Source organism: Siniperca chuatsi, linkage group LG6 (assembly GCF_020085105.1).
Source record: "Siniperca chuatsi isolate FFG_IHB_CAS linkage group LG6, ASM2008510v1, whole genome shotgun sequence".
Classification (NCBI taxonomy): domain Eukaryota; kingdom Metazoa; phylum Chordata; class Actinopteri; order Centrarchiformes; family Sinipercidae; genus Siniperca; species Siniperca chuatsi.
This window is the reverse complement of record NC_058047.1, coordinates 16,151,682-16,174,357: the sequence shown is the minus strand read 5'-3', so window position 1 is coordinate 16,174,357 and position 22,676 is coordinate 16,151,682. Positions and strand designations below refer to the sequence as shown.

General features: G+C 39.9%; 3 protein-coding genes across 9 annotated transcripts; 1 reads left to right on the top strand and 2 right to left on the bottom strand.

The window, feature by feature from the left end:
* Window positions 1-1,023: 1,023 nt before the first annotated feature.
* On the bottom strand, window positions 1,024-3,850 carry lsm7 (LSM7 homolog, U6 small nuclear RNA and mRNA degradation associated). Its single transcript, XM_044199820.1, has 4 exons — window positions 3,714-3,850; window positions 3,351-3,441; window positions 3,137-3,208; window positions 1,024-1,531 (listed from the first exon to the last, which is right to left on the bottom strand). The coding sequence occupies exons 1-4, from the start codon at window positions 3,717-3,719 to the stop codon at window positions 1,389-1,391; spliced, it is 312 nt and encodes a 103-aa protein (XP_044055755.1). The 5' UTR covers window positions 3,720-3,850; the 3' UTR covers window positions 1,024-1,388.
* Window positions 3,851-3,995: 145 nt separating this feature from the next.
* LOC122877779 (kelch-like protein 23) lies at window positions 3,996-8,910 on the top strand. 3 transcript variants are annotated; one of them, XM_044199813.1, is made up of 4 exons: window positions 3,996-4,213; window positions 4,512-5,614; window positions 5,864-6,275; window positions 6,445-8,910. In XM_044199813.1, exons 2-4 carry the CDS (start codon window positions 4,588-4,590, stop codon window positions 6,746-6,748), a joined length of 1,743 nt encoding a protein of 580 aa, XP_044055748.1. In that variant the 5' UTR covers window positions 3,996-4,213; window positions 4,512-4,587; the 3' UTR covers window positions 6,749-8,910. The 3 variants fall into 3 exon arrangements, with proteins under 3 accessions (XP_044055748.1, XP_044055747.1, XP_044055746.1); XM_044199812.1 differs by having other exon boundaries at window positions 3,996-4,367; XM_044199811.1 differs by having other exon boundaries at window positions 3,996-5,614.
* Window positions 7,022-20,487, bottom strand: LOC122877781 (ceramide synthase 2-like). Of its 5 annotated transcripts, none has more exons than XM_044199815.1 (11): window positions 20,381-20,487; window positions 19,029-19,205; window positions 16,119-16,236; window positions 14,666-14,784; window positions 13,831-13,888; window positions 13,530-13,580; window positions 11,829-11,921; window positions 10,954-11,082; window positions 9,772-9,878; window positions 9,232-9,388; window positions 7,022-9,135 (listed from the first exon to the last, which is right to left on the bottom strand). In XM_044199815.1, the coding sequence occupies exons 2-11, from the start codon at window positions 19,202-19,204 to the stop codon at window positions 8,935-8,937; spliced, it is 1,209 nt and encodes a 402-aa protein (XP_044055750.1). In that variant the 5' UTR covers window position 19,205; window positions 20,381-20,487; the 3' UTR covers window positions 7,022-8,934. The 5 variants fall into 5 exon arrangements, with proteins under 5 accessions (XP_044055750.1, XP_044055749.1, XP_044055752.1 ...); XM_044199814.1 differs by lacking the exon at window positions 20,381-20,487 and adding an exon at window positions 19,902-20,159; XM_044199817.1 differs by lacking the exon at window positions 20,381-20,487 and adding an exon at window positions 19,916-20,159.
* Window positions 20,488-22,676: the final 2,189 nt, after the last annotated feature.

Here is a 22,676-nt window from a genome sequence, read left to right as displayed (position 1 = left end):
ACCGGGATTACAGCTTCTCTGATCAGTTAAAGTGCCTTTATTAACCTACTGCACTTAGGTTGACAGTGAGAGAGGAAGTGAAGTTAGAGAATTCAATTTTAAGGACTTTATTCACAACTCTATGACACTATAACATATACATTTTATTCTCACATCTAAATATGTTTAGTGACATTTGGAGCCCAACTCAGGATGCACTGTTCACAAGAAAAATACTTAATATATCAGTGGCACAATTGAATTTTAATTCATTTTCAATTAGTGTTTTACTAACAATCCCTCATTTAAAATAAAATGGTATTTTTGTTCAAATTGGATCCATTTACTTGCCATTTTTCTGAGGTAATAGCCAGTACAGAATCCCTCCTGCTCTAATGAACAGTCCTAACAAAGGTAAGTCAGTTTGCTTACATTATTCCGCCACCCTGCTTAAAGCATGTCCAACTTAAAGTAGTTAGTACCACCTGTCAGTGTGCAGATGGATTGAATGGCTTTAATCTTTACATACACACCCTTAATACCCTTAAACTTTCAAATGCTTGTTGCCAATCCAGCGGTTTGTCCACTCATTTTTTTTCTTTTCCATCAAGTGGTCTGAACTAGTTAGCCAGTGGTTATAAAAGATATATGGCATAGTCTACTAACTTGTGCAATTCTTAAATGCCAACAGGTGTAAATTAGCTGTAACTCAGTTTGTTGTTATATTTTAGCCTTTATTTACTCAGAAAATTATTTTTTTCTGGCCAAATTAGGCAGCAATGACACAGAGCTGCAGACAGACCACAAGTCACAGAGTGACTATACAAAATCCAAGTGGTCAGTGGACAGACTGCTGAATCTGATATAATCCCTACTGGAAAAGGCTGCTTGATTTAAGACTGCTGAGTCACACAGCAAACAGCAGCTAAAAGTTCATTAAATTGCTGCAACTTTCACAGTTCTTTGAATCACATCTAGTTAATCTAGTTCTCCATCCATACATCCAATATGTACAAGAACAAGGGGGAACAAAATTCACAACACTCAACATACATTTTTATTTTATTTTCTTATCAAAAACAACAAAGAATTGTAAAAAGTTGACTTATTCTGGATAAAAAGAAAATGGTACTGTTAACACTTCCAAAACTTGTGGGCTCTTTACAACTCAAATCTTTGCAAACGTTCACGTCACAGACAGAAACAAAAGTGAAGTGCTTTTAAGTGTCCTTTTGCTGATCAACTTATGATTTTTAACAACAGAAATTTGCTTTGTTTGACACAATGTTACTGTTATGTTTTTAAAAAATTAAAACAACAAAAAACTCAACAAAACATTCAAGTGTGTGCATGGTTGTATTTGTGTGCGTGTGTGTGTGTGAGACTGTAACTCAGTGAGTGACAGTGTGTTAGCCATCCTGTTGCTGTATGAAGGGGTTTGGTATAGCCTCCATGCCGTCCTGAGGACAGATTAGCACTACGGAGGTTCCTCTGCAGACCACCAGCCCCAGCTGCCTGGTGTCTTCTGTCAGCTTCAGCTGGTCATCTGGATCTGGTTAGACAAGAATGGGCAAGAGTTACAGACACACATGAACCTGTTCTTATTAAAAAGGTACCCTGTGGAGTTTTTGACCACTTTTTGACCATAGTGTTACAGAGCAGTTTAGTTCAGTCTCATGTATGTGTGTGAGGATACGCATGCATGTGATGACACGATAAACAATCCTGCCAATGTTTCACAGTATTCCACTGATGTTTAGGTGGCAGTAATGTGAGTAAATGCAAGTAAACCTGAATGTAAGCAATGCAAGTTTCAAACTTAAAAAACAAAACAAAACAAACTACTTTACAAATGTAGTATGAGGAAGGGAATCCATTCAACACGTTTGTTAGCCCTCAAGGATGCACACAATGCATTTTGGTGAGTAACACTGAATGTACACAGGAACTATGTTTACAAGGAAACTCCACAGGGCCCTTTAAATAGATCCTAAACCAAGTCAGACACATCTCATGGAACACCATGTGTACAATCTGATTCAAAACATGGCCTCAGACATGGGTGAACGATACAGAAGTTTGTTTCACTCCAGTGAAGCTCACTGTTTCAATACATTGTGTCGGAGCTTGTGTCAAATGAAGACTACCACGTGACTGATGAGCTTCAGACATCACTGGTGCTTCAGAAAGCGCTTCATTCCGTTTGACAGTTTTGAAAGTTTTGCAACTAAACTATGTGATTGGCACATTAGTGGGATAAGAAGAAAGGAGAATAATTGAGAAAAATGGCGACGTACATTAGAATCATAAGTGAACATTTCCACCTGATACCAAGAAATAATGTAATAAAAGTAATAGGATAATTTAATGAATATCACTCTCCAATCACATCCCATTGTGATTCATCTGAAATGCAACAAAAAAAACAAAATCAACAACAATCATGAAGCTAAAATGCACAAGCCCACAGTGACACTGGGTCTAAATTACACCAAAAGGTATATTGATATTTCATGTGAGCGAAAATATTTTATATCTACGCTTTATGGACGATGCATTTAGCAATTATTTTACTGCAACATATTGCACAATACCATCTAGATTTAATGCAGCACTTCTGAACAAAAGTATTACAGATTTTAATAACAACATGCAGGCTTGTTGCACTTTCATTGCACACATAAGAGACTAAAACTACATAAATCGGAGGTAGTGTTGTGTTCAGCTCTAGTCTTGAAGGACGACTGTAAGTTTTACAAACCACCAGATATCACTGTGCTTGCTCCGCTTGAAGCCCCAAAGCTTCATAAGGCTTCACGACAGGTTATGATTAGGTGTTACAGAGATGATTAGTTTGGGTAGGGCTTAAGTTAAGTTCAGGTTAAGGGTGTATGAATCTCTGTTTTCTCCCAGTCCCATCCTAGCTAAGTAAAGTTGTCAGATGGAAGTAATGACATCTCTCCATACAGTTTCTTTCATTATGCGAATAATTTGCCCATTGGAGAAGAACATGTCCATGTTTAACATAATGACATTTCCCATGTTGTTTCCGTCAAAGTCAGCCCACTCCTGAACGATAAAATTGGCCCAGTTTGACTCCTTTTTTGATTGACGTATGTTACATTTACTGCCGAGAGTTTGTATCCACTTAACTTACCACGCATATACTCGATTGTCCCGTCCAGCACCAGGTTCAACAGAGGATCAAAACCTTTCAGGACACCGCTGGCTGAGAGTGAAATACACATTGTAAAGCTTACGTTAGTCAGGATCAATTCAATGATTTAGAGGGGGAACAATGCCCACACATGTACCGTTTCCACTGGCTACACTGATTAGCATTAGCTTATTATCAGGATGAATCCACCTACCCTCTCGGCCTCCTTGAAACTTCACACGAATCGGCTTGTCGATGTATTTTGACAAGTCGAAGATGCTCTCCTTTTTCTTCTTTTCTTTATCCTACACAGAGCAAAGGGACATAGTTTGTAAGTAAATCACATGCAAGCTAGCCGCGCGCACGCGCGCACAGGCACACACACACGAACGAACTTAGCCTGAGGTTAGCTTTGCTAGGCTAGCCAAGTTAGCAAGAAAAACGCCACATTACTTTCTAATAGTTCTTCTACATCTCAGGTCATGTTCGGAATAAACAAATACTGGCTAAAGATACCCCTGAGAATGTTTATGGGTAAAAAGATGTTTGAATGAAAGCGAAAACCATATGAACTCACCGCCATGTTAGCTTTGTGACACGGAAGTTAAACTTTGACCTCAGAACTGTTCCACCAATCAAATCGTTGAGCGCCTGTAGCTGACGTCAGTAGTTTGTTGTTTATAATGCTGCGTTCCAGACAACTCGGAACTCGAAAATTTCCGACCTCCTACTAGTTAAAGTACAATGGAACGACACTTAAAGCCGGAGTTCCTACTTGTGACTTCGGGGCAAATTCATCTACCCCGACTTCGTGAAGAAGCAGTTGTTTGACGTCACATAACAATGCAACACTCATGGAAGTGCACATTAGGCTACATTTCAATTAGTAGGGGAGGGGGGTAGGATGTATTTGTAGACTACAGTATTGTATTAGGCTAGTGAATGGAATATGAAGATACGTTTCCAGTATAAAAGTGCCGTAAAATAATATGCATAATGGCGTTTGTTCATACGTAGTTGTTTTCGCCTCTGTTTCGGTTATCTATGCAAGGAGGCTGCATTGCTGAGAGTTCAATTGTGTGTACACATGCCAAAGAAACATTAGTTTGTCATGGTCAGCCATGTTTTTTGTTTACGTTTGACGTTGTGCACCTGGATCGCTTTGAGGTCGGAAGTCGGAAATTTCAACTGGGGAATTCTGACCTCCGACATTGTCTGGAACGCAGCATTAGTCTGTTGACTCTAGTATTAATTTACTAAAATTATCAGTTTAATCATCAAACAATTAGTGTTAAATTATAAGCCCCTTGCCTCCCTGTGTTATAATTAGCATCTGTTTTTTTTAAACTGACCTCCTTTTCCTTGTTGCCTTTAGCCAGCAGTCAGTCAGAGGGAAAGTCTATTAATATCACCAGTTGGTGTGTTGTAAACCAGATTGAGGACGAGGCACTATGCAGAAGACAGTTGGTGTGGCTGTTTCTTGTGACATGGCCTGCAGAGCAGACACTGAGCTCAAACCTCGGAGCTTTACATTCACGGTTCTCCTTGAACAGATAAACAAACTTGAAGAGGATGAATCTGCTTTACGTGTGAAAGACTCTAACTCTGAGCCTGATGTTATCCCTGATGCTATTCTACGAGTAGAAGGAGAGAGTTTTCATGTCAACCGTCAACAACTGGCCCACCAGAGTCCCTACTTTAGGGCTCTGTTTTTTGGCTGTGGTGTAGAGAGCAGCAAAAGGAAAGTTGAGATCAAAGGTGTGGGCCTGCAGCATTTCAGAGTTTTAATGGAATACAGCAGGACATCCAACCTAGCTTTGGACAGAGAAAATGTTCTGGGGATCCTTGAAACCGCAGACTTTTTACAACTGGAGCGAGCCAAGCTGCTGTGCTGCAAGTTCCTGGAGCGTGAGCTGCACCTCACTAACTGTCTGGGAATGATGGCCTATGCTTGGCGGCTGGGCTGCACTCAGCTCTACAAAGCGGCACGACAGGTGGTGCTTACACACTTCTCTGCTATCGTCGCTGAAGAGGACTTCCTGTCCCTATCTAAGGAGACCATAGCAGACCTTCTTGCCAGTGATGACCTGGCCATCCATAAAGATGATCTGGCCCTGGAGGCCACCCTACGCTGGGTGTCATTTGACCCTAAACGAGAAGAACATTTTCTGGAGCTCATTGAGCTGGTGAGGCCTGAGTCGATCTCTTTACCATTTATCACTGAACTTTTGACCAGAATGAAAAGCTCTGACCCCAGAGCCAAGCTCATCTGCATGCTGAATGAACATTTTCCAACATCTTGGTCAATGGGCAGGTCAATGAGGAGGACCGCGGCCAGAGACACCCTCTTCGTCCTGGGCGGACCTCACGATCAGGAGCAACAGGCACTTTACCAGTTTCACCCACTCAGTGGTAGATGGCAGAGCTGTGCACCTCTGCAGAGGAAGAACCTCACTCAGTATTCGGTGGCTGCAGTAGGTAATGTTGAATAATGAGAATGGTGATGTTCATGGTGATGAAGATGAGGATAATGATGAAACTGATGATAAGTGAGGGGCTAAATGTGTATTTATTCTTCATGTGGAGTGTGTTAGATTTCATCAGTCATGTGTCTTTGTTCTTACATTAAATGCTAAATAACACAACATATGTATATTGGACATTAGAATTGTCATGTTTTTTTCTAACATTATATTTTCTTTATTTTATGATTCTCTCATTATGTAGGAGACAATGTTGTTGTGACAGGCGGCTGCTTCCGGGACGTGCTGTGGTTCAGTGTGGACTGGGTCAGGATATACGAATGTGGGAACCAGCGCTGGCTAGATGGCCCGGCCCTGCAGAAGTCCAGGCACAGCCACTGCTCCATAGGGCTGGACTCCGTACTGTATGTCCTGGGGGGCAGCATGGATGAAGGGCTTGTGGCTGATGTAGAAAGGCTTGTGCTGGGGTCAGAGGCGGGTTGGGAGGGGGTCAGCCCCATGGTTAGGGCTGTGGAGAGGGCAGCCACTGCTGCTCTGGGATCATGTATCTACGTGGCGTGTGGCCTGGATGAAAACGGGGAGGCGTATGGTGGAATTCAGAGGTATATGGTGAAGGAGGATCAATGGGATGTGGTCTCCTATTCTCCTTTTCCACGGTGAGTGAATTTTCTGTAATACACTGACTCTTCAACTTTGCTTTCTGACATTGTCAAAGTGATATTTCTTTATTAGTATATTGCTTTTTTCATAATAGCTTGTCCTTTCAGCCTTAGTTGACAGGGTAATTATGTGGCAGTTAAACCTTTTTTTTTAACCCTTTCACAGATATGACCTGGTTGCCACAGAGCTCAATGGTGCCCTCTACCTGTTTGGAGGCCAAGCTTTGCGTTTTGACGTGGAGACAAATGAGTGGACTGTGCTGGAGGAGGAATGTCTGGACAGGAAGTTCTTTTCTGGCTGCACAACAGTCAGCGGCCAGATATACCTGGTCAGTGAGAGGAAGAGTAACAACACATTCCCAAACATGGTGCTGATGGACCCTTACATAGACACTTGCATTGAGGTAGATGATGCCATACCTTGCGCTGTGCCCCTCAGAGGATGTGTCACCATGAGAATGGTCACGTGACGGTGTGTGATGTGACTGAATGAAAACGCATTAATCTATACTACACAATGAAATTTGTGGTTATGTATATGTGTGTATTAGAAGTGTCATTCTTGCCTTAAACAGAGCACTTGCCAAATACATTTTTATGTAAGAAGTCACAATTTGGGTGAAATTTATAAAAAAAAAAATGAAGAGCTGTTTCATAAAATAAATCTATAAAAATGGACTGAGTGACACATAATCAAGACTAGTAAAATCTTCCGCTTAAAAGAAGACAGCGGTGCAAATTTATTCAATAGAAGTCATTTATTAAAACATTTCAACTGGTCACACAGTCAAAAAGCATCTTAGTGCACTCAGAAGAAAACAGTCAAGTGTTACTTTCATGGAAACAACATTTCTCCTGGTTTTATACCTAATTTTAATTTTAAAAAGGGAATATTCTAGTGGGGGTCATGGGTGTGTTATTCAGTGGAGCAGCCCTTTTAGTATTCTACAGCTTAAATCCCACCTTATGTTGTGGGCCCCTCAGTGCTATTCAGTCCCTGTTCACAGTCAGACATAACCCTGCTTCCACTCCCATCACACTTAACACACATCACACTAAAATCGGGTTAGATTGGACACAGCAACCACTTATTTTAAAGAGTTGCCCTTACTAACCTATGAAAATGTAATACCAGTTTTTGGAAGGTAATGACCATGAGTATACTGTAGTTTTTCCACTGTGTTTAAATACATGTAAAATCTCTTACCTCTTGCTCCTAGTAAAGTAGTAGAGCACAGTCTAGTCATATCAAAATAAGTCATCAGCTTTTACAATGATCTTTCAGTCTTTACATTTCAGTAAGACATTTCTTCATCTGAGCTTAAAGCATTTGACCTTTGTAGACAAGTATCTAAAATACCTCACATTTTACAAATGCCCATCATACTTGTGTATGTGTGTGTGTGCATACTTCTCATAGCTTACCTACCAGCCTCACCAACATTTCAAGCCAAACATTACAACTAGTCACAGTAATGCCTGGCCTGTGTGTTTGTCCAGTAAAGGTAAACCTACGTACACACAAAGCTTAATATCAAGTACTTGTCACAGAATAGTGTAAAAACAGCAGCCGAGGCACAAAACTAAAGTCCTGTAGAGCAAACCTTAACAAAAGCCTTGTTGATAAATCATGCTGTCTGTCACAATGTTATGCAAAGTAGAAAAAGAAACAAAACACACACACACACACACACACACACACACACACACACACACACACATATTTCTAGGAGCAGTACATTTTTTGTAAAGGCATCATTTTATCAAACATGGAGAGAGCTTTCTCTACAAGGATATGTTCTTTTTTGTGCACCAGGGGGTGCCATATCTTTTCTAAGAAGTGAGCTTAAACATAACCAACAAAATCACATCCTATCACGGAAAAATATAATTTCATCATCCCTAAGGGACTTCTGCAGTAGCCTTTTATATTCTGCCACAGATTACAACAACATAAAAATGACCTGCTGAGTAAACAGTTCATAAAAAATAGATATATAAAGTGGTTTACCAACAGATTTACTACAATCAAAGTTTTTATTAGTCTATGTACAATCAACCATACTGTCTGTGGATACAAAGCTGTGGGAGTGAATTACTATTAAATTCTAGCTTTAGTTTGCTCTGTTTAAAACATACCACATTATTTGATTAGAACAGTTTGATTTTGTATAAAAAACATTTAGTTTTTCTTGTTGAAGAAAGGATAGAAAGGATAAATGCATTATAACACAGTCCAGGTATTTGCATCCGTATGTATTAACAAACAAGTTATTGTAGTACAATAAAAAGAAACAGCATACCAAATCTGCAAAAACAACACACGTGATTAGTTGTGAAGGAAATTTCACTGTCTCCTTGTTTTGCCAAATATATTTTTACAGTATGCAGTGTTATGGGTGACAGTAACAAGGGCGTTTCTCCCTAATCTCACACTGAGTGTGTAGATTTGCAATCATCTGTGCTTTTTCGCCCTTGTTTTTTCAGGGTAAGCAGGATGCAGACTTACTCTGATCTGAAATCATCAATGGACCATTCTGGATGTGCACAAGCTATATGTATGTATAGATATGTCAGATATGAGTTAATCTCCAATAGGCGGTGAGGGAAATAACTTTTTTCCCCAGTGGGGCTTGGTAGATGTGGAGCTTTTACATTATCTGGCTTTGGGCAGTGTGCTGTTTCTATTCCTCTGGTTGGTCAGGTTGTTCAGGACACAGTTGTTAGCCAGCGATGCCAGTTTGGAGTTAATTGCACCCTTTCTTTGCTCCCAGCTGCACTCGTCCCCTTCTTCCTCAGGTTCTTCCTCTTCATCATCCACCTCACTCTCCTCATCGCTACGTTCATCACGCTCCACCTATGAAAGAAAAAAAATAATAACAAAACAATTTTTGGTGCCAAAGTGACTGTACTCAGTATGCTTCCCTTCCCTTTTCATTTGCACTCTTCTCACCTTGCCCAGGAACACAAACTTGTAGACCATGCGCAGGATGAGATAAGCCCAGAAGATGTGCAGAACTTGCAGCACTAACAGAAGCGTATTTAAGAAATAATAAGCACAGAAGGGCTGGAAGAATTCTAGAGACACCACCAGGGTTGTGTGGAGCACTCTGGGAAACAAACACAGTAAGACACAGTCAGTTTTAGTATCGCTCCAGCACCAACTCTTGAAAGGTTTAGAGCATTTTGACCACTCAAATACTGTTCTCAACTGGCAAAATCAATTCTTTGCCAGGGACCGTAAACCTGCTGCTCTCAGCTACATTAACAAACCACTGACGTGAGGGAGAATAACGCACGCAAAGGAAACGCATGAGGAAATACGTGACAACATGGACACAGTTGGGTGCTGTAGAGCAACAGAGCAGGAACTTAATAAACAACATTCAAAAAGTGGATAATGCAATATGTGTTTGTTCAACTCAAAACTGTGAGAAAACAAAAATAAATAAAAAACATAAATAAAGTGTCATATTCCACTATGATGTTTTACCTGCCAGGTAACACCACCAGCCTCGTCACCAGGAAGACCACAGAGAAGATGACAAACAGTGAGTCACACGTCCTCGTCCAGCCAGCATAGTGAAACATCTTGGCAGACTTTCAGAAGAAAAAGTGCCTGTTAGTTATCAGTAACAATGCATACAATCCTCTGCTTTTTGTTCACACTGTTTCACTCTTTTACAGTGAGTGGCCAAGCAGAGATTAAGTGCTTCAAACTGACAGCAGGATAGTCTCCCTAACCACTTACCTACCCTGACCTTATGTCATCAATTTTGATTTGTTGTAACATAGGAAATATCACTGCCATTCAATCAACTAGTTCAATTTTAAAAGGAAAAAAAATAACTCAAAAACAAAATATATTTCTAAATTTAAAACAAGAAAATCTTCACATTTTGTCCGCAGTCTTCCCTTAAGTTGAAATCCTAGATTCAGAAAATTAAAAAGTAATTAAAAGCTTTTACTCCAAAATGAGACCTCCATCATTTAAATGCAATACCTATTATAAAATGAGTGGCAGGACAGAGATGATTGATTTTAGGCAATGAACTTTAGAATAGACTTTCACAGGCCAAAATGCCCTTAATAACCCACAGTATAATAGGGCTATCAATTTCTAATATACTAATATATAATATATCCCCTACTCAGAAACACATACCTGGCTGAATATGACACTCAAATCATTCTCCCTTCATGACTTTTTTCAGAGGCCAGACGACACCCAGTCATGCCTGAGGTCACATGACTATTTCCTCAGCTCTGAGATGACGGTGACAGTCTTGATTTTCAGATGTTATCAGTGAAATGTTACACCTATCAGCCTCATAAAACCAAGGATAATGGACCTACTGTCTCACTGAGGGACTTGCAGTTTTTTTATTTTTACCATAGGCCATAACCCTTTTCTATGCACAGCTCAGTTTATACCGGACATAGGGTTATAATGTGTTAGGATAGGAAAATTTCCGCAATAAATACACAATGGCTGTATTCAAGTCAAGTTCCCGGTGACCTTTGTGCAGTGTTTTGTGCATTGAACGTGAGTAGACGAAATTCATTCATCTTTGAATACATTTCAATGATGCATTTTGTATTTCCTCCTTCCCTTTCCTCAACATTGTTGAATGAATCAATTTACGCAGATTGAAATTCAGGTGCAGTGTTTTACCTCAAGAAGAAAGTCAGAAGAGTCGTGCACCAGCATCACCAGAGTGCCAACCCTCACATAGTTGCCACAGTAGGAGAAACCAATGAGGAATATGGTGGCGATGTGATGAATTACCTGCTCCTTGAAATCCTGGAACACATACATGAACACAATGAGACCACACAGAATGAGGAGGATGTACAGTAGCGTAACCAAGACTTCAGCAGCTCTCCGTCTGTGGTCTTGTTCATCAGTTGTGTCCAATTATTGGAAAGGAAATTTACATGTTGTGGTGGTGGTGGCTGGTGACTCACACAAAACCACATAATTTTTTTTCTCCCAGAATTTAGCAAATGGCATTAGAAAGCTGCAGCAGCAGCAGACATCTCAAGTGTTTTGCTTAAAACACAGAAACATGGACAATAGATGAATTACATTGATTGTTTATTGTAATTTCTGTATATAAAGGATCTTAGCAATATAGCAAAGTCTAGTTTAGAGTCTAGTCTAGAGTAGTTTAGAGCACATTTAAAAGTTTGTTGAGCATCTTTCTTATATCAGTGAATTTTACAGTATGTGCTAATCTCTTGCTAAAGATTTCAAATCCAGTAAGTTTTAAAATAAGAGCAAATGCAAAGATATAATGTAATAACAGATAATCCAGTGCATAATCCATATTAAGTGTAATTGCGCAAGAGAATAACATTTGGATTACACTGCAAAAAAAAAAAAAAAAAGGCGGTGAGTGATGACATTTTGGTTTTAACCATTTGACTGAAAGTTCAAATCTCGGGCAGAAAATGAGAGGTTTTACTGTAAGTTTATGCGTGTATGTGTGTGTGTGTGTGTGTGTGTGGGGGTACATCCTTGAAAATATCGAGGAGGCTTACACTTACTTTTCGCTTGACATCCACAGAGACACACAGAAGCAGTGACACATAGAAGCCCATTTCCAAGATGTAATACCAGTGATGAGCCTCAGCCACGGGCTACAGAATGAGAGGAAGAGAGAAACAATAAGTCAAACTTTTACATTCAGTGGTGTGTGGCTGCAACAGAAGCATTTCCGTCATCCTGCTTATCTGTGTCCCCTCAAGAAAACATACTGTAGATGTGTGCTGAAGCTAAAAGAGTAGAATGAACTGATATTACCGAATGACTTTGGCCCCTCCTGCATGTGTGTGCTGAGAAAGATCTGAAGATTTTGGGGGGGGGTAATGGGACCCCCAAAAGCACCCTTTGTCCTAAAACTACCCAGGAGTCCACACGACTGAGCATTTACAGCTTCACCCTGTCTGGATGGTTTGTGTGTGTGCGTAAAAGTATAGTGGTGAAGGTGAGCAAGCGTTCAGTGTTTCCAAAGCTCTTACTGGTCATATAAAAGCTATTCCCATAAAGAACATTCTGTATGTGAAGAAAACTGACAACCTGCTTTCAAAAAGAGGAAGTGTTTTTACTCAAAGAAAGCGGTGGTGCACTATCTCAAATCAAAACATTCAGAGTCTGCAGCACCACAATGGTAGGAAGTTGACTGAGGCATTTAACCCTTAAAAACAAATCCTTTCTCTCTGTCAGAGGCCACAAGACCTCGGAAAAGAAAAAAAAGGTCAGCAGCAGTATTGCCTGCAGGCGCTGTAATCAGTAAAAACTGATACAGAGCGCTTTGCATTTTTTCTAGTGTTTTCTGTTCGAGCCCTGACCTCACAAGGGAAGGGCTGTCTTTCCTGGAGGAATGCCGACCTGCAGGCATAACTAACGTTAAATGTCATCAACACAGCAGATATATTAGCTTTTCAAAAGAAAAATCTGGAAATACAAAAGCATTCAGGCCAACTGTAAAGTAGGTGAAGGAGTGGAGATCAAAGTTAGTGGGTGGGTGGAGTGTACTAACCAAACTGTTACAAACCCAAAGTCTTCTTTGACTAAATCCATCAACACAGACTAAAGACTTAGCTTTGTTGGGTGCCTCCCAGCCATTGTTTTTTCTACTCATATTTCTTTTAAAGGTGTTAGTGTGTGCCCAAGTTGTGCCAGAGACAAGGTTGCATTAGGGCTGTATATAAAGTAATAATTATTCTCACTACCAATAAATCTTCAAAATAAAATTTCAAGTCTAATTTTCAGGAAATAGTGAAAAATGCCCGTTACAAGCTCAAATGGCCCACTGTGATGTTTTCAAACGTCTTGTTTTGTCCGACCAACAGTCCAAAGCCAAAGGTAGTCAGTTTACAATCATATAAAATGAAAAGGAGCAAAACCTCACATTTGAGAAGCTGGAACAAGCGAATGTTGGCATTTTTGATCGATCAATTAATCAATTATCAAAATTTTCAGTTGAACAAGTAGTTAATTAATCTACTAACTATTACACTATTTTATATAATGATCTAACCCTATTTTGTTGTATCTAAATTAACAGACAACAAGATATTAAGTGAAAATAAAATAACTAAAAGTTCTTACAGGAATTTCTGGAATAAGAAGCACATAATGTTACCTGATTTACGAGGCTAGATTGCTTCCTTGAAATACTGCCTGACAGTATTTTATCAACAACATCAAAACTTTCATTTCAAATCATGCTATTTCCCACTCACCTGTTTGGGATAACCCCTCCAACACTCTCTGTGATCCCAGAACCATGGAGTCTGGAAGATCAAACAACCGTCACCAGATTCTTCACATGATACAAGCTTTAGCCTGAATATTAATTCAAGCCTAGTTATTCAGTCTCTGACTATTATATGACACCACATGGGATTATGAAATGCATATGTATTACTGTTCCTTTGTATTATAGCTCACACCTAATAATAAATTGAACATTGTAACAACATTGTATCTGTGATGAAGGCCTGCTTATCTTCGAAAAGGAATAAAAGTGACTAACACACTTACACTGATTAAAGAGCCGAGCCCTCCAGTGAACGCTACGAGGTAGAAGACAAAACGCCAGCTGCATAGATAAAAACAAATACCATCAATTGTTAGAGGCTAAAATTAATTTAGTGAATTAATTAAGTGAATTAATTTTATCAGGAAAAAATTTAACAAATGTAAAAGAGTCGTGTTGCACAGCCAGGTTTCATTCCAGCATGCTGAATTTCACTGATGTAATTCCCTTTTGGAAAAAAATCTTGGTCTTAAAAACAAACATGGCTCAGACTTCAAACATGGCAATTATTTTTTTCCTGTAACGGTAGACCTCATTCTATTTTGAAATAAGGCATTTTATGTCAGAATATTAGACTTTATATATTTATTTATAATTAACTGAAGAGACCTCAGTAAAAATATGTCTACACAGCATCCACCATGTAAAATAAATAAAAGAAACCTGCACCAGGCAGTTTGCACACTGATGGCGAAATGAGCAGCAGCAAGAATTTTAAACTTTACATCATGTAACATGACATCAGTAAACTAAAGGGAAGCAGTTTCCTTTAAACACTCACTCACTGCTGTTCAGGTAAGAGTTTGTACTTCACCCTCTGAAATATTAATTTATCACTTCCTATGCACAGGAAAGATTTGCCCCCCTGTGAACAACACAGGCAACAAACCTGCAGTTAACCAAACAGTACAAATCTCACTTTGAGCGGAGAGGAGCTCTGCTCTGCTGCAGCTCCACTTTGGCATTTGTGGCTGACAAAATTGGTGCCTCAAACATTTAGCCTGCTACAGCTTTATTGGACAGACATGCAAAACTGTGTTTAAGAAAATAAAAACTCACAAGGCCTCGCAGAACTTTTTGGTGTTGCTGGGTCGGTCCTGATTCCTTCTGTGTCTGAACCAGGTCTGGATCTTTCTCTGGGAGAGTCCACACTGCTTCTCCAAGCTCACCACCTCACTCTGAATACATACAAATACATATTTACACATACATTATGGGTGCACACATACAGGGTTAGGCTTAACTTTGCACTTGATACAATGGTAAAGATGTTTTATGCCGCCTGCTGCTTGCTGCTCTCTCATTCATGCAATATTTCACATTTGATATATTACCAGCCAGAGCTCCTTGCTGATTTCCCTGACAGTTGTGTTACTACTTAATTACAGGAAAATACAGATCATACAAGCTGCAAATTTGACCTATATATATATATATATATATATATATATATATAATCAAAATGGAGGACTCCTACAATGATAAATGTGCTTAATCCAACCATTTGTTCTGCGCTGATGAGTCTGTAACAAGAGTATGTAGTTTGTCTGATGTTCCCTGCTCTCTCTTTCTGAATCCTGATACTTTACATAGGGTTGTGTTACTGTTGCAAAGGTCCTTGTGCTCGGAGAAACTTAATTACATTCTGAGTTGGGGCAAAACAGCAACACTCATATCTTTCAATTTAGCTGCACTGGCTATGTGTAGCACTCTATTTGTGTTGTATTAAAGGATAAAAGCCAACAATACTGAGGGTGCAACATTTTCCCCTGACTGTGTGGTGCAAGTGCATCTTACAAATAAATGTCATACTACTTTCTCTATTCCGTCGTGTGTCTGTGACCTGGTATTTACATGGCAGATCAGTGCACTCAGGCAAAAATGGAAGTATGCACACATGCACGTGAACATACACACATGTATGCACATACACAGACACACAAGACAGCACTACACCAAGAGGAGGGCAGAGAATTTCCATGTGACCCTAAACGTCTCTGTAACTTGTGTGCACCTGTTCACTGATTAAGGGAAAAGAATAAAACTTTCTCTGCACAAAGGAACAATTTTTGACATTTCTGATGTAGAGGTTAACAGACATTTCCGATTAGTAGTTTCACAAAAGGAAATGATGGCAAGAAAAGGTGATAATGGTAACTGAGGAGAGCAGACAGCATAGTGAAGGTGGAGCTGTTTAAAGGAAGTAACATTTTCTCACACTGTAGAGCGTACACATCTAACACAAAATATTAAAAGTTCCTGTATCATGACTAATTATTGAACCTTTGTAACACATCTACCACCTAGCCTCAGTGACTCATGTGAATTCGGTGAATCTCTCTGGGGACTTCCCTTTTTTTAAACATTTCCTTGTTCCGAGACAGCCGACAACTCATCCAAATAAAACTGCAAAACATTTGCGCTCTGCTGTGCTAGCAGTACTGGAAATTATTGATTAGAGACATGAAAGATTTTCTGTCAAAAAATGGGAAGGGAGAACAGGAATACGAACTTGCAACGGTTGCCGACTGTTCTGTTTGTAGAAGCTCTCCAGCTTTGGGACAGACGCGGCTCGAATCTGAATCCGGTCCTTCACCCCTAAACGTTTGCTTAATGGGACGGCGATGAGCCTGAGAGGACAGAGAACAGGAGAGAAAGGAAACATGTTTTTTCACATCAACCTCAATCTTGATGGTACAACAGAATTATAATCCCTCTGGATTATAATTCCAGAGGGATTATAATCTCATGTGAGATTACATCAACAGTTGTCCAATGTAATCCTACCACGGTACAGTACAGAGTAATGGCAACAAGATAGCTCATTATGCTGCTCCTGACAGCCTGTAGAGCTGCTCCCATCGGTGTATTGTGACATTTGGCTAGATGGCCTCTGTCATTAGCTGATACAGCATCAAGAGACACTTGATATGCATGTGTGTGTGTTACAGAGAGATGGAGACAGGCAGAGCGACAGAGAAGAATAAGGACAATGTGAGTGTATAAGCACCGGAGAGATGTTTTGATAAATGTGTGTGTCTCTGTGTGTGTGTGCGTGTGCATAATCACATGTGTGTAACTCTAGCTCAGAGATAATCATCCTGAAGTGGGCAGGGAGGGAGAGATAAAAGGGAATGAGAAGATCAGGACAGCTTTAAACAGAGACAAACATGGTCTCTGGTTACAGGAACCTCTAACACACAGTCTCAAACACACACACCTACCTCAATACAGGAAACAGCTGCGGCCTGGGATGATCAAATGAAGACACACCGTTTCACCTTCCAGCTGACAGCTCCTCAGACGTAAGCAACACCCTAATACCTCACTGTCCACTACAACAACTAACACACAGTTGGACCACTAAGACACACACAGGTGCATGCTGGTATTCAGTATATTATGCTACTATTCACTGACCCCTCCTCTGCCACTAATACATCTAACGTTACTACTTATTACTGCTAATAAATACCTGATGAAGCTGCAAACAAGCCAAACAATGGGACTAATCTTACACAGCTCATGCCGAGCAAGCTCACACAGTTTTTCAACTTCAGGACAGGTAGTACAGTAGCTGATAAGGTAAAATATGCAAAAACAGGCCTCCTATCTGTTCATCCGTCACACGTCTCTGCATCTTCTCTCTGTCATTCTCAATTCCTGTCCTGCTACCAGCAAAACTAGTTATGTGCACAGTCAAGTTAACTGTGAAGTTGCCTTTTACAGCAGCCTTGTTGTTAAGTAACTTACAATCACACACTCCCCCCTTTCTGCCCAGTTACAATTTACATAATACAGTGTTCCTGAGCCGCGGGGGCCCCGTTTCAAACAATTGAAGCAACTCATGAAGAAAGAATAGAATACTCTTTAAGACAAAAGAAATGTTGCATTAATCCTTTCCCACATATGGCTCGGTGATATTGCCTAAAATATACAACACAGTAAATTGATAAATGTGATGATAACACATGTTGTGTTATATCATGTGAAATATCATGTGTTTTTAACACATCAGGGCATGATATTTCCTTCCACATGTTATTTGTTTGTCCTAATTAATTACAATTTCACCAGATTCTGGGTTTCTGTACTCTTATTCATATGGGATTCTGACATTTTCTTGAGATTTGTGATATGTGTAAATTATGGTCAGTAAGAGATTCATAATGTTGGTGATTAAGTACATTTGATTTATTGTCCAGTGCTATAATATTACATTCATACCATTTTGTTTTGCCCAAGGTGACTTTATCAAATATCTTGTTTTGTCCGACCAACAGTCCAAAACCCAATAATATTTGATTTACTATAAAGTACAATTCTTACATTTAAGAACCTGGAAGTATCACATTGTGGGCCTTTTTGCTTAAAAAGGATTTGATGATCAAAACATTTGCAGATTAATTTTCTGTCTATTGACTAATATCGATTAATTGGACTCTAATGTAAATATAGCCTTAAGTGCTTCAAAAGATGACTAAAATCCACCTCCTGTTGCTCAAATATTCAAAAACCAAACACATTCTTTCATGTATGCCCATTGTCATTATATCATACTGCAGATAAGATTCAATTCCCTCTTGTCATGTTTTGACCTTTTCTAAGAAGTATCTCTGTGCTTCAGCAGGATTCTCATAATAAGCCACAGGGGATTTACATTAAAGTTGTCTTTTTTCCAGGTGAGCATCCAACCTACTAAAGGTTGCAGAGGCTGTTAGTTTCTCCAGCAATTAGTTCTATGAATCGGCACAGCATCAGTAGCCATTCAACATTAGAAAGTTCAGTTTAGCTAACTAAAGCAATTTGCTTTAAACTTACATCAGAGGTAAAGAAATCACCACCATCTTTTCCATTTCACAGTTATTATCCTCCTTTTCCTCCAACGTATACAGTACATCACATTTTTTAAGGCCGAACCCGGTCCATCTGGGAGGACAGAGGGCTTCCACACAGTCAGCAGCTAAAAACTGTCTACTCATGATGCCTGCCTCCCACTGCATGTCTGATCTACACCCTCCATCTACTGGGAGCACTAATGAAGGGTAAAAGAGCCATTATCCTGAGCCACATAGGCAGCTTAGCAGGCAGCAAACCAGCCAGTCTGCCAGCCAGCCAGCGTAACCAGCGCCAGTGAAGGAGAAAATCACACACACACAATGTGTTTAAACGTTTGCTTTCACATGGCGACAGACTCAAAGAAGTCACCATCATGCTTAACTGTTTCCTCTACACTGAAACACATTCATTATCAGTTATACATCATTCAAGATCATAGTTACAGGACCATCATACATTTTGAAAACTTACTGCTCCAGTGAGTCAAGCACAGCAGATGTCAAAGTTAATGAAAACAATGAAAAAGTAGATCTTGCATCTGTAATTTCATGGTCCAGCTGTGATGTTGGCAGGTGTGTCTCACCTCTCAAAGACATATCTGAGGGCTATAAAGGCAAAGGCTAGTGGCAAGGTGTAGATAAGATCCCTGGGTAGAGGAAAGCGGCCCTCGTCCTCCTTCATCTTGATGTCGTCCCAGCGGATGCCGGGAGGAAGCCAGTACTCCTCCTGCCACAGCCACTCATTTAACAGGGCCTCCATCCTGGTGGGGGGGGGGGGAAGAACCGTGTTTCATGTGAGTGTTTGCTCCCAAACAGACCTGGCCTGTTAAAACATTGATGCCTTATTCATATTTAAGCCAAACAGCAGCAGAAACCATTAAAAGACTCACACAGAGGTAGCAAAGCGGCGTCTTGCATGTTCATACTTCACATTGATCTAAATGAACTACTCCAGGGTGCAAATAACGATTATTTTCATTATTGACTAATCTGCAAATTATTTTCTTGATCTTTTGAATAAAGAATATCAGAAAATAGGGGGAAATCTGACTAAATTTCCCAGAGCCCAAGGTGGCTTGTTTATCTTCAAATTCCTCGTTGTATCCAACCAACAGTCCAAAACCCAAAGATATTTAGTTTACAATCAGATATGACTAAGAAAAGCAGCAAATCATCACATTTGAGAAGCTGAAAGAGAGGAGGTTTGGCATATGTACTTGAAAAATGACAGAAACAGTTAATCCATTATCAAAATAGTTGCAGCTTAATTTTCTGTCCATCGGCTAATCGATAAATCGATGAATGTTTTAGCTCTGCACCACACATAGTTATTGGTTTGGCCAGGAAACAACAATAAACAACAACAACAACAAGAAACATTATTGTTGTACACAACAACACAACAAAACCTTATTGGGCCTCGATGAGCCTCTGCATGTATCCTAAAATGTACTTACACACACACACACACCTCTTCCTGCGATTATGAAATCACATGATCAAAGCTGATCGATCTGGGTTTAAAAGCTGCCTCGTACAGCATCACGTTGATTGGCATATTGATTATAGCGGTACAGCATGACAGCTTATGTTAAAGCCTCCGTGCAGCCTGCTGGCCAGACAAACCAAAACACCCTGCGCAGAACAGCGAGGCGCTACCAGCAACACCACAGACACACTCCTTCTCTACAGAGACAAATAAATCCGGTTACTAAAACCACGCAGCATATTGTCAATGATAATCTCATGAAGTCTGGCAGCCGCAGGAAGGAAGCCCACCTCTCACATCCAGCCGAACAGCCTCGAGCTGAACAGCCCCATCAACAAACAGCCAACATTTTTAATCACATGTATCTATTCTAAATGCCAGAAATCCAGTTAAAAAAAGGCCTCACTGTTGTTCCATAACAGAATATAAATGCGACATTGCGGTTACCTGTCCGAGCTCCTGTGATGGGGATGAGAAGCGTACAGCGGCAAATGGGAGAGGAGGAGCGTGTTTGACGCAATCTGCTCCTGCTGCTGAGGGCGGAGGGAGGCATATTCAGTCTCACCCTCATCTTCTGTTCGGCTTAATGCAGTTTCATTTGTTTCAGAACTTTTCTCATTGCCACAAACGATATCCACAAATAACAGTGAACATTTTACTAGTATTTATCAGAGATATTCAAATACGTTGATCTGCTCTGGAAACAAGTGAAGGCTTTTTCAGCCTTTTTGAGGAAACCATGCTTTGCATGTGTTCAGTGAATCACTGATGTGTGCCTAACTTGCTGAGACTACAGGAACTAAGCATCAATATACTTGTATAAATATTTAGATTTTTCTTTTTAAAAATTCATTTCATTTTATGCATATTTGACGTTAGTAATGAGCTTTGGAAATTTCCGGAGGAGCCTGAATTATGTCCCACTTTCCTCTTGTTCTACTTCTTAAGGTGAGCGGAGGGAAATGAACATTGGAGTGCAAGAATAAAAAGGAGGCAGTGCTTTCATCAAGGATTTCTTAGACCAACGTATATATAACTAGCATACACACAACAGAGAAGGACATGATGAGAAGTATTTAGAGGAATTAAATTTTGCTTTAAATATTCTGTTAGAGAGTTTATTATCTTAGCTGTAGGTACATCATACACTTACACTAGAACTCTTTATGACCATAGGGGATATTACCTGAGTACTTTCTAGAACATGGAAGTTTCAACAACCTGGTGTTTGTCATCACCAGTTATTTATTGTTACTTGTGGCCTTAGGATACACCATACATATAGTTTGACAATTAATGCTAAAGTTTATTATTACATTGTAGTTCAGAGAAGAAGCAACACATTTTCACTGTACCGGGTGGATTCAGGAAACTACAGCAAAGCTGTCCTGTCTCTGATATCGTTTATCAGTCAACGTTAAGAAAGCTGATAAGATTTAGAGCCGTGCTCACATGACGCTGCCTTTCATACCAATCATACTCCAACAGTACTTACAGAGAGAAAGGCCTCAGGAGGAAAAGTCCACCCAGCAATTGTTTATGTAGATAACTCTCCTTTCTCTTTGTATTACAGAAAACCTTACAGCTGTGAATCATGATGTAAAGTTTGGAGGCAGATAGTAATAGGATTTAATAGTGTATATCATGTGATGGACATTGGTATCCACATCATCCATGTCATATTTTACTTTTTATAAAATTACCCCAATTCTTCTTATTCTCACACAGAGAATAGTAACCATCTTATACAGGTGTAATTGTGTAGTTTAATCCACTCACCAGAGGGTGTATATGGATGCGTAGATGTAGTAATAAAGGAATTATTGCCCTATGTAACATAACATTTAACCTCTTTAAGTAATACAGTCCTGAAGTAGGAGGCGAGGTTAGTGAGATTAAAGTCCTATTCACCTCTACGCTGACATTGACTGCCAGTTGTGTCTCTGCCCAATTTGCTATTCTATGTAGAGCCTAGAGGGCACAGCCTAAAGCAAATAAAATGAAGGATATTCACTGTAACCCTAGATCTGTGAGTACTTCAGTGTAGTGCTCGGCAGGGGTGAATGGACAACCCTGTAGACAGCTCCGCCTGTGCTCACAGGGTTACAATGTGCTATTTGCTTTAATTAATCATGTCTAAGAATGCCTGGCTCTCTGCGTGTGCTTTCTCTAAACCAACATACAGTATGTCTTTCTTTTTTGTCATGTCGTTTAGTTTGCAGGATTTGTTCATGATGCAGAGAGAACGTGTGACTGATGAGGCAGCTATGATGGAGAGATGAAGAGATTTTTCTGTCTGTGGCTGTGGAATTCTTGAGATATGTGTGACAGGTGTTGCAAGAGGTTGATTACATATTATAATTTTGCAAGAACCAGAGAGTGTACAGTAAACTGTATTCATGCAAATACACACTGTTCTTCTGGCCTTGGAAAGTGATTTGCAGGTTTGTTTTCAGGGTTACGATTAATTTGCTGTGTGTGAGGCCTTTGCTTACTAGAGTTGAATCACAGAAACCATGATAAACCATCAGCAAATCTATGAGACATAATTATGTTATTAAAACCAGAGGTGGAATGTAGGCTGTCTGGAGTAATAGCAGGTTACCTCATTTAGTCGATCAGGCTGGTAGAAAGCAAACACACACATTTGGACGTTAACATACACATAGACAATGGAGAGAGAGAAAGACAGCAGTAAGGCCAACAGTGAACTCAATTTTGGTCCAGAAATGAGACCATATGG

Bases quoted from the DNA above. Each gene is read 5' to 3' on its own strand.
- lsm7 (XM_044199820.1), bottom strand. The intron at 3,209-3,350 runs GTAGGTGGATTC...TTTCACTCTCAG, and splicing joins GTTTCAAGGAGGCCGAGAGG to CCAGCGGTGTCCTGAAAGGT. The intron at 1,532-3,136 runs GTAAGTTAAGTG...TTGTCTAACCAG, and splicing joins GACAATCGAGTATATGCGTG to ATCCAGATGACCAGCTGAAG.
- LOC122877781 (XM_044199815.1), bottom strand. From the start codon at position 19,204: ATGGAGGCCCTGTTAAATGAGTGGCTGTGGCAGGAGGAGTACTGGCTT. The intron at 16,237-19,028 runs GTGAGACACACC...CTGTCCTCTCAG, and splicing joins CTCAGATATGTCTTTGAGAG to GCTCATCGCCGTCCCATTAA. The intron at 14,785-16,118 runs GTTCGTATTCCT...GTATGTATTCAG, and splicing joins ACAGTCGGCAACCGTTGCAA to AGTGAGGTGGTGAGCTTGGA.
- LOC122877779 (XM_044199813.1), top strand. From the start codon at position 4,588: ATGCAGAAGACAGTTGGTGTGGCTGTTTCTTGTGACATGGCCTGCAGA. The intron at 5,615-5,863 runs GTAATGTTGAAT...CTCATTATGTAG, and splicing joins GTATTCGGTGGCTGCAGTAG to GAGACAATGTTGTTGTGACA. The intron at 6,276-6,444 runs GTGAGTGAATTT...ACCCTTTCACAG, and splicing joins TCCTATTCTCCTTTTCCACG to ATATGACCTGGTTGCCACAG.